We start from the raw sequence: 11,525 nt of genomic DNA, 5'->3' as shown, positions 1-11,525 counted from the left end.
ATTATTATTGTTATCATAAAAAAGTCAGTTTAAAATATTATAGCCCATACTAAAAAACATTGTGTAATTGAATCGGAAGGAAAGCTGTCGTTCTAACATCTAACCATTCTCTGTGCATGGTGGGAGTGATAAATTCCCGTGGTTTAATTCCTGAAGCGTGAACGTGTTGTGACCGGGCTCTCAAACTGGACTCGCTTTCAATGGCTTTACCAGCGATGACGGTCCCTGCGGAGACACTGTTTGAGTTTGCACATGACAGCCCGCGGTAGGTGTTTGACGTACTGCAAAGCATTCTGATGGCTTTCAAGAAAAGCAATCCGTAAATGCCGGCCAATTACCGCCGCAGCCTATCATTACGCCATTTGTAAACGCGGTTTATGCGCGAGATAACTGAACGCGCTTTCTGTTTTTTTTCCGATGTGCACACGTTATTATCTGCTCTGGTCTCACTTCCATGTTGACGAAACAGGGTCCCCGCCCTGCGCTTCCAGGATGAAGAGAACTTTGCTGTTTGTGTGTATCCAGGAAACGGCGTTTGGGAGACGTGCATCCTTTGTTTGGTGTAATCTTTTCTGCGACTTTATCGAGCGGCAGCGGAGGGATGCCAGACTCAACCATAACGCTGCAAGTTCCAACCTTTAAAGCAGGACTTCTTCCACGCGCCAGGGTGTGCACACGCTCTCTCCCTCTGCACTGAGGATGTCAGCTGTTCTAATAGAAGCTTTTTAAACCTCCAGCCACGCGACCAGGCTCCCCAGCCAGCACCTTTGTGCGACAATGTTATTGTTGTTGAGCCTCTCCATCTTTCCTTCTGCTTCTAACTCGTCAACGTGTCCCGTCGCCCTGGTATTGCTTTTGTTTTGTTGTGTCTTTGTGTTTTGTTTTAAATGCGCTCTTAAAACTCTTCTAGTTTAATATCCACCAACAGCCCCCCGTCATTCTGCTATCTCTTCAGTGTCATGATGTTGCAACGTGTAATTGTTACACCTATTGCACGTCCACCCGAGGCAGTGCCTCTTCAGCGGTTCTTGCTGAGCTCTCTTCTTTTCCCCCTGATTAGTTTTTAAATGGTATTTATTTATTTATTTATTTCAAATGGATTTATCTATTTCTAGTTTTCCTCACAGGTTTGAAGGTCTGAGGGTGGATAGTGTTGCGTCTGCACAGAACGTGAAGCCCTCTGACGCAGGCTACTGTTGCAAACATGATCTATATAAATCCAATTTGATGGGTGAAGGCAAAAAAAATTAAATAAAAAAATGCCCACGTGCAAGAACATTTCTTATACTCCATCCTACGGTGACATATTCGGACTTGTCTTTAGAGGTGTACCCAAACAAAATCGACGACGACCGATGCAGAAAGAGATCACTGTGTGAATGACTGACTGAGCTCTGAGGATCGAGGCATCGGTACGAGGTGACACCGAGCCACGTGCCACCTCCTCTTTATAGGGGACACTCCTAATGCTCTTGGATAAATCCACACTTTCTCTTCTTTTTTTCTTTTCTTTCTTTTTTTTTTTTAGCTCTTGATTTATCCTGCCGCCGTGTCCCTTGTCAGCCGGGGGGCGTGGTGTGGGGGAGGGGGAGTGTCAAGCGTCTTGAGTGTGGCACACGCCCCTGTTGCACGCATGGAAATAAATGGCACTGGGGTTACAGTTGAGGGGAAAGGAAGGGAGGGGGGGAGAACATATTTCCGACATACCTCTCTCTCTCTCTCTCTCTCTCTCTCTCTGTCTCTCTCTCTGTCTCTCTCTCTGGTCTTCCCCTCCCCCTCCCCACCCCCGCTCCCCTCCTGTCTTCCTCTCGTCTCCTCTCTCTACCTCTGGCACTCTCCCTCCCTCTCCCAGTCAAAGGGGGTAACAAGCCAAAGCTCCGGTGATCCTCACTCCTCATCACCATTTCACTGCCATCCCCTCCTCTCTCTCTCTCCCCCCCCCCCCCTCTCTCTTTTTTTTTTTTTTATTTCCCCCCCTTGATAATGAATTATTCTGCTGCTGATGTCAGAGCCGACGGCCGGTGTTTGGATGCTTCCGTGGTGCGCAAAAGCCGCGAGGGTTTTTAAGGGAACTTTTCGCGCACCTTTCGCTCGCATGAGGACGCGGCGCGCGAGTTGATCCGCTGCGTCGATCAACAATGCCGGAGCGCCTTTCGTAGCGGATGACTCATTTAGAGCTCGCGCTCTTCCCCCTCGTGACCTGGCGCTGGATACAGCTTCTTCTTCGTCTGCGTCCTCTTCTTCTTCTTGTTGTCTTGCAGTAGTTCCACCTGCTTGTTTGATCTCTCAGATATCTGCCGGAACTTTTATGGAGTGCGAAATTTTCTCCAGTAAGTGTGAAGTTTGGTGGAAGGAAAGTGATACGGAGAATGGCACATGGACGCGCAGCTGAGCACTGAGGCATTCAGCTGGGGACGCACTCCAGGTGAGACTGAATTAATTGTGCCGTTGTCGTTTTTATTGCTGTTAATCTCACGACTAGGCTAGCTTACACGTCAAGAAACGTTTGGAGTTCTTCCTAAGTGACATTCAAAGACCAAGTGGAAAGTAAGGGCGACGGATTTTGTGCAACTTTTGCTTTGCTGGCTTTGAGAACGTGGTCGTCTGACAGCCCAGAAAGTTCTTTCAACAACTCATTATATATTCTGTGAGAAGCAAACACCTTGCTGCATCTTAACACTTTGCAGGGTTTGTCAGTCACCCTCAAGCGAGTACACATATAGTCACCAGCCCTCTGACATAATCACCGAACTGTCTCACAATGGCCAGTAGCCACCGTCCTTCTCCATAGAGAGTGATTTGCTTTCTTGCAAGAATTGAGAAATCACAAAGCAACATCCTGAAAAAGTGGCACATTGTTTTATGTAAAGGCTTTTCAATGCTATTTTGGAATTAAGAGTTTAGCATTGAAATCCAGGCTGCTGCAGATACACATTTACATGGGTATTTTTCATTTTAGAATTACAGTTTAAACCCATTACATTCTGTTTGACAAATTTAGTTGATAATCTATATATCTAGAGTAAAAGGATCAACATTAGTATATTTTTTAATATTCAAACAGTTAGTCCACACATAGAAGATGAACTGACTAGAATTTTACTTCAAGACCTGACACTTCAAAAAAAAAAAAAAAAAACAGATCAGGAATTGTGTTTTTTCAATCAGTTGTTTTGCTTCTCAGTAACACGTTCACGTTTTTCGTCCTTTGGGGGAAAAGTGTCAGTAGTTTCTTCTGCCTACTTCGACTCTGAGTTTGCATAACTTTAAAACGCAAAAAGAAAGAGAGCTTAATGGACATCCACACATTTTAAAATGGCTGCAATATATCGCAAAAGTTTTTAAGATTGGAACACGGATTTACATCTAGGATTAGGATCTACATTTTTTCTGTTAAATTGAAGAGTATCATCTCCCTGCATGTGGCTGCTTCCTAATAATATTGGGTAGCATAGCCAACATTTTCTTGATTAAGCGATATTGACTCAGAATGCAGTTGTTGTAATTCCGATAAACCTGCCCAAATTTAGAACATCCAACATCATGAAATGTTTAACGCAATGTCAGCAGAGTCATTGAACAATTGTACTTTATTGGCATCTCATTTATTTCAACAGACAAATGCATACAGTTTAGCCTGGACTGAAGTGGAGTTGGGGGAGGGGTACTTCACTCTCAGCTTTGAGTACAAGTAGCTTTGCATTAATAGCTTCCAGAATATAAGAACGCTTCTGCATTATAAGGCTCTCATTAAATGAATTTAAATTGTTCCCCAGTGGCTTCCTTTTATGTTGCAAATTGAGATAGCACATTACATCAATCAGGCCAATATAGATTCTGACCCACTTCTCTTCCATTTTATATAAGAACCACCACTTTTCCAAGGATCCAGACGTTTGCCATCAGTGACTTTATTCCTCTCGCTCAGCTCAACCCACTGCTTGTGTCTCCCCCAACCACCTCCAGAAATGACTACGGCAGCCATGGAGCCTTCAGAAGTGCTCGTGGACAGGGGCCCCAATGGCACAGATCCCCCCGTGACCGTGTTCCAGGACACGGCCGCCACCTTCACCATCGGCACCATCCTCTCCATCATGTGCTTCGTTGGAGTCTCGGGGAACATCTACACGTTGGTCATCATGTGCCACTCCATGAAGACCGCCGCCTCCATGTACATTTACATCATCAACCTGGCCCTGGCGGATCTGCTCTACCTGCTCACCATCCCCTTTGTGGTCTGCACATACTTCCTCAAGGGATGGTACTTTGGGGAAGCGGGGTGTCGGATTTTGATCAGCATGGACTTCCTCACCATGCACGCCAGCATCTTCACCCTGACCATTATGAGCACCGAACGCTACTTTGCCGTGCTCAAGCCGCTGGACACCTTCAAGAGGTCCAAAAGTTACCGCAAAGCCATCGCCGCGCTAGTGTGGGTGGCGTCGCTGATCCTCACCCTGCCCATGATGGTGTGCATTCAGCTGACGCCGGTGGGCAACACGGCTATGTGCCAGTTCACCCTGTCTGACCTCTCCTATCAGATCTACATCTCCTTCCTGTTTTGCACCAGCATCATCGCTCCGGGATTGATCATTGGCTATCTCTACATCAAGCTCGCACGTGCATATTTGGTTTCGCAGACCGAGACCTTCAAACAGACCAAGAAGCTTCCCAATCAAAAGGTGAGTCATCAAGAGTGTTTTCTGAAAACAAAATATTTGTGTGTTTCTACTTTCTTATTATACAGAGTATGCTATTCTTATTCCAGACAAGTGCTCTTCATAAAGCATTGGTACCATTCCAAACAACATAATACTGCATACTGGAATCCACTCCAGAGTTGGGAGAGCCATGAGACGGCTCAATGTCATTAGATTAAATGCAGCGCAACAACCCCACTCATTGGAGAAAAAAAAAATGCTTTTACCCCTTCCTTTGTTAGGGCCATATCGCACTTCTTTAAAGTGAAATTACATTGCAACAGTTTTTAATTTTGCAATAACATTGTTGAAGTTTCAGCCATAAACAGTGCGAGTTGATTTCTAGCAGTGATTTCTCTCACGTCTCTCGGATTGGTGTTGTACTGTTCAAAAAAAGACAGTTATTTAATATACACAGTGTAACAGGTCTCCAATGACAGTGTTTTCCAAACAGCCAAACAGCCTTTAGACTGCTCAACGCTTCCTCTCTCGTTCTCTTACACGCACACACACACACACACACACACACACACACACACACACACACGCGCACACACACAGTATCTGATGACTGTTTTCCAAACTACCAGTAATTTAATAATTTAAGGCTACAAGACCTTCTACACTTTCTCTCTGTATCTGTCTCTCTCTCTCTCTCTCTCTCTCTCTCTCTCTCTCTCTCTCTCTCTCTCTCTCTCTCTCTCTCTCTCTCTCTCACACACACACACACACACACACGGGCTGTCATTGTTGGTAGGGTGGGGGGGGGGGGGTCTTACACAAATTTCCATTCATTTAAAATTCTTTTGCACAAGCAAACCAAAACCCAGAATCTATCTCTCTTCTTGCCTAACCACCATCTAAACGTAACCTGTTGCTACCTTGACTCTAAACCTTTGTGTTACCTTGAAAGACATCATGCTAAAGTTGTGAAGGAAATTAGAGACCAGCCTATTAGACTTGACCACACACACAGCAAGTTCCCCTTGTGACTTTCCATTTATATGACTCCAGCTCATTTGATATTTTCACGTGTTGGGACCATTCTCTGTGACCCCTACAGAGCAGTAGCAGCAGATCACAGGCAGCAGATCGACCAGTGGATCAGATTTGTGAAACACTACTTCGAAGTTCCCGTTTAGTTAATCAGTTGCCGTTACAACCTCTCACCAGTAGGCAGTGCTGAAGCCCTCTGCGCATTTGTGCTTTCTGTGTTCCTGCTCAATACTTGCAAACATCCCAATCCTGAAAGAGAATCTGTTGGCATGAGCTGCAAATAAACTGCTATTTTCTGTCATTCAGCTTGGATGTGTCCAACCCTCCCTTCCCCCCGTGTCACTGTAAACCAGTTTGCTTTGCTTATGGCTACATTTCAAGGCCCAGTGTGGGATTTATGGGGAATCTAATGGCAAAGGAGCATACGGAACATATGTTAACAATCGTAATGTTAAACCCAGTCTGTTAATGTTTCGATTGCACATCTGTTACATGCCAGCTGTGATGTCAGGATGAAAATGATGAATCCTCAGCAGATCCACCTAATGGGGCTGCCGTAAATACATTGTGGCGCAACATGGCTTTCAGTAGATCTGTTGTTTGTGTTGTATAGCAAATTGAAGACAAAACAGTTGTTTAGTTTAGGTCAATTTATCTAACTACGAACATGTTTTTTTGTTTTCTTTGGAGCTCATGCCAATCGATCCTTTTAAAAATGTCTCTCATGGGGGATTTAGCTTCAAATAAACCATCCTCAGACTGAAGCTGACTCGATTTCCAAATCTTCCATTAGACACTGGAGCCAAAGAGATGGAGCTAGATGCTGCTGCAGCACAAAATGTCAGACATTTCCAACCTCAACCTTACCTGCACTAACTCAAAAGAAATGGATTATAATGATTTAACAGAACATAATGGATTTGAAACAGCACCGCCATTATACCGTTTGTTTTCAAAGGCATGAATCGCCTAAATGTTTAGTTTCATCCAAGCACTTCTAACTTCAACGCTTGATGGAGACTCTCGTGATACAGTCTAATCATTATAATACTCTTTACAGAGTTCCCTAGGTGGAGGAAATTTCATCCAGTAGACATGTATAGATGAAAAACAGCAACAACAGCATTGAAGAAAGGGAAAGGAATTTTTCATCATACATGGTGTCCTCCAGATACTGCGATGGCAGCCCATAGTGCCTGCAAGTAATGGCATGTCAGTCATGTTAGCAGTCAGTGAGCCAGAATCTAGGCTGCTGTAGCTTCCTGGCCAGGAGCCAGGCTAGTGATATGTAACTTTCCTTACTCACCACACATGTTAACACTGTTCGTGGCCTTGAGGCAACACTGGACATTTAGCCCTAAAACACGTTGGTGCTACTGTTGCTGTTTGGACTTCCAGTGACGGAGCTCTGAAGTCTCACACGTGCATTTCAATAAGTTCACACATTAATCCATCCATTCAGTTGACCTGTCTTTGATCAGCGACCGATCAGCCAATCAGAATATAGTATTTCTTGTAGCTGGAAGAAATAGCTCTGATGTAATCATGTTGCACTGAATGTGTGCACATGTCCAAGAACAAGTTGAAAGCAGAAGAATGTGATCAGCGAATCACGTCATCACTTAATTTATCGCAGTGTCTGCTCATTAAAGTGCTAGTTTGAAGTGTAACGAGAAACATTTGCCCGTTTCATCTGTCTGCGTCGTCAATTTTAGAGTTACATTATCTTCAAACCTCTTCAACCCACCCACCCACTCCCACACACACAGGTAGTGCTGAGAAAATGTTTTGCTTTGTCTGATGTGTTATGATTTGGAGAATAGTTAAGTGGAAAGAGGAAAAATGTGACAAATTGTTACCAGAGCTCCTGTCCAAATCATATTAAATGGGTATAAGAGGCATTTTCAGTGAACATCCCCACTGCAGCGTCCTTTAAGCTGCAATCCCCTCACTCTCCTGCAGGTTTTTGATTGTTACTGCACTGTGTGCATGTGGAGACAAATGGTTTGCAGTTTTCCTCTTGGCAGAAGACGCCACTTCTCCGTCAACTTGTCTCAAAGGGCAATGAAAATGTGGTGGGTGCTGCCCTTTAAATAAAGGCTTAAAACAGGATTTACTTGGAAGTGGGAACAAGAATAAAATGCAGGTGAGGTCATAAGCAAAGGTTTCATACGCTTCATGATAAACCAGTATTACATTCATTTTCCTCAAAAACCCAATCAAGCAGCTCCTGTCAGTTACTGGAACCCGACTTAGAGCTGCCATCCAACAAATCTTATGATATGAGTGGAACTAATACAACAGTATATTATTGTGTTACAACAATAATATCACATTCAGTAGTTTTTTGGTTGAACTAGTTGGTGAAAAAGAGAGCAGGACTGACTGAATGTGCAAGGGCACTCCTTGCTTTCCTTTGGGTGAAGGTTAGACCTTCACTTGTTTGTTGAATTGGGGTCAGTGTGGTTCACCAGCTCTATTGCCTGCCACTGGCAATCCCAGGGAGCTGGGTCAGCACTTGGAAAGAAAAAAAATATATATTCTTGTAACATGTTACATATTATTACCTATATTATCTCTGCCTCGCCATTTTAGCTTCGATTTAACAAGTTCACCGGATCTCATTTCTTTTTCACACAACTCAGGCTTTTTGTAACTCTATTAAGATGTGTATCTCTGCTCGGAATGTTCCTGGAACAAGTGTGATTACTGCTGAGTCCTCAGCAGCAAGTGACTGAGACTGACTGAGAATGCTATGGCTACTGATTGTGTTGAATATTCTTGGCTCTATCCACACACATTATTGTAATAATAATCATAATAATAATGATAATTTTGTTGTTGTTTTCAAGAAACAGTTTTTTCTTTGTGTCACTGGGGACAATCCAGCCTGAGAATGTGTTTCATATTTAGGTTACCAAATGCTAAGAACAACTGTTCTTTTACTGAAATCCAGTGGAATCTTTTTAGCATATCGGGCATAAATACTGAAATTATATAACTTATATTTACTATTCACCTTTCGCTCCCGTCCATGGTTACTGTTGCTATGCCTAGCAAGTTTTCACCTCCACTTCATTTTCACCGTTAATGTCAACCTGGATTTATCAACTATTCCATTGAAAGATATTCTGAAGAAAATAATACACAATTGCAGGAGTAATAGTTTGGAAATGTCAGAGAGATGTAGACAGGAAAAGAAGCTCAATATGTATTGAGCGACGCATTGAAGTGAACAAAGAGTGTCGTTGGACGGGGCTCAAACAAACGGCTAGTGGCGCAGCTGGGCAGGCAGCCAGTGCTGGTAGACTAATGTTGCGCACTGCACCTTTAAGTCAATATTGATATTGATTGACGGGTCCTTGTGCTAAGATGTTCTATCGCCATACTTATTGGTGTTGTATTGCTTTGCATTGCATGACTTCCTTGTGGATGCAGATCAGTTTTTATCAAGGCTGTCTGGGGAATATATATCGTTTCATCCAGAAGCCAAAAAGGAGAACATTTCTTTTGTCTCTTCGCATCAAGTGCCTGAAATCGTTACAGCGAAAATTATTTTATTGCTTTTTATCATCTGAACGTTTCTATGATTAGTATGGCTTGAGCCACGGTTAAAAACTACAGCTGAAAAATGTTTCTCATCTTTCTGTAATGCGCTTATCATTGTGCTGTTTTTTTGTGTTTCTTGAAGGTGCTGTATCTGATCTTCACCATCGTCCTCCTCTTCTGGGCATGCTTCCTGCCCTTTTGGATCTGGCAATTGCTAGGTCAGTTCAACCCTGCAATGCCCCTGTCCCTCAAAACCAAACGTAACATCAACTACCTGACTACGTGCCTGACGTATTCCAACAGCTGCATCAACCCTTTTCTGTACACGCTGTTGACCAAGAACTACAAGGAGTACATGAGGAAGTACAATCGCTCCTGGTCAGCAGGCAGCTACTTTAACAGGAGCCGCTTTCAGCGCTCACCGCGGAGGTCGCCGTCTTCAAGCAGCCAGCAGTGCACGGAGAGCTTCATGCTCACGCACACTCCTTCGCTGAGGGCACAAAACAATAGTTCTTAAGGTAGGAACATTTACCATCTTGCTTCTTATGAGGAGAACTTTGCCCGCCCCCTGGCCAGTATCCCTGCTAGCATCTCTACTACTAAAGCCTGAGAACAATTACATGCTTTTGATTTCCTAGTAGTTTTTTTTTTTTTTTTCTAAGGTTATCGCTCAGAGGAAATCCTGTTGGGTCGTTCCATTTCCCACGCCTTTGATTTGTGACCGACTGAAAACAAATGTTTAGGCCTCTCACTTCCTGGTTTCAACTCCAAGTGCGCCCACTTGGACCAACTTGTCCCAATTTGAACTTGGTCAGCTGGTTGTAAATACTGCATTGAAATGCAGACATTTAAAGAAAAGAAAAAACAGCAACAAAACCGTCCTGAGTAGCCAGATTTGTCAGCATTTTGAGATTTGAACTATTTGTAATATAACTTTTCATGTTTCTATTTGTAATAATTCCATGGTGACTCCATTTTACTCATCACATACTGAGATTCCATGCTGAAAGATGTGAGGTCAAGAGGGACATCAGAAAACAAGAATTAACATCTAATGTCCTCCTACATACTACAAAATCCCACAGTCTAAGAGTGATAGCTTTGAAACAAAATTATTTATTCCTCACTCTTTTACTCATGAGGTATTTTTTCCAATCCTTATTTGATTCCATTGGACAAAATTGACCAGATTGTAGTATGTTTAGTTATATGTGGCTTTGTTTTGATATAAGCCCTGGTGCTGGATTGTAAAACAATTAGTAACTCAACTAATTTAAAGTTTTAATAGAACAAAAACAATGTGACTTTTCTTGCTCTTCTTTTCACACGTCATTATCCTGGTATGACATTTTTATTGCACCAAAATGGCTATAAAACAGCTCAGCTTCAACATAAAGGTCTTCTATTCCAGTTGCTCATTTCATATTGCCTGCAGGAGCTCACAATCTATAATAAGAAATGTTGTCAGCCTTCTTCTTGGCCTATTTTTTAAATGGCATAAGTTCCAAAATATCTCCAGTCTGATCTTGTTGGCCAGGTACCCCAATTGTACCCCATCATAAATAACTTCTGCATGCATTTCAGTACGAACCTTTCTGCCACTGTGTGGATGTTTCATACATGAAATGGATTTTGGCCTTGGGAAATTGAATCCTGCGGCAACAACAGGGATGAGGGTGTCTGGGTGGGAGTTGCAGGGTTGCATGCGGGTGACTGGTGACAGGTTGCACACCGAGGCCCCGCACCTCCTGCCTCCAGCCTGCTGGTCTTTTGGAGCACAGCCGGTTATCATGCGATGCAGTAAAATCTGCAGCAACTAACACAGAGCAGATTAAAATGTGCACTCAATGACCAGTGTTGTTGGGATTACTCCATAAAAGTAGTTCAACTACTGCTTAGTAAAGTAATCTAATCACTTCTCTAACTACTTTGTTTCATAAGTAATAAATTACTAACCACTAATTACTTTAGTTAGTTCGTTAGGTTGGCAGTTTGTATTTCTACAATCGCAGTCGCTGTTTTTTCTTTTGCTACCACCTTGCTTGTTTTGGTGCGTCGTCACGTATCAATGACATTGCATGCACGGCTGCATCAGCAATCTGTTTCAGACATTTTGTGGATAATAAGATAGTTTTAACTTGCATAATATTTCAGAAAAGTAATTGAATCGTTACTTGAAACAGTTTTGCCGCAGTAATCCCGTTACATCACTCAGTAACTTAAAAAGTGGTTAAATTACAGTAGTGGATTACTTTTGCGTGGAGTTTGCTTTTTGCTAAA

General features: G+C 43.0%; 1 protein-coding gene across 1 annotated transcript in view; it reads left to right on the top strand.

Annotated features, from left to right (window-relative positions):
* Window positions 1-1,980: 1,980 nt before the first annotated feature.
* Window positions 1,981-11,525, top strand: part of uts2r (urotensin 2 receptor) — a 49,459-nt gene continuing 39,914 nt past the window's right edge. The window contains exons 1-3 of the mRNA XM_076033815.1: window positions 1,981-2,425; window positions 3,967-4,682; window positions 9,388-9,763. Coding sequence (XP_075889930.1) covers window positions 2,377-2,425; window positions 3,967-4,682; window positions 9,388-9,762 — 1,140 coding nt within the window. The 5' untranslated portion in view covers window positions 1,981-2,376 and the 3' untranslated portion in view covers window position 9,763. The remainder of the gene's footprint in view (window positions 2,426-3,966; window positions 4,683-9,387; window positions 9,764-11,525) is intronic.

Source organism: Nelusetta ayraudi, unplaced genomic scaffold (assembly GCF_046127955.1).
Source record: "Nelusetta ayraudi isolate G7.1 ecotype Tasmania unplaced genomic scaffold, CSIRO-AGI_Nayr_v1 ptg000042l, whole genome shotgun sequence".
In the NCBI taxonomy this organism is placed as follows: Eukaryota; Metazoa; Chordata; class Actinopteri; order Tetraodontiformes; family Monacanthidae; genus Nelusetta; species Nelusetta ayraudi.
This window is presented reverse-complemented; position numbering and strand designations above follow the sequence as displayed.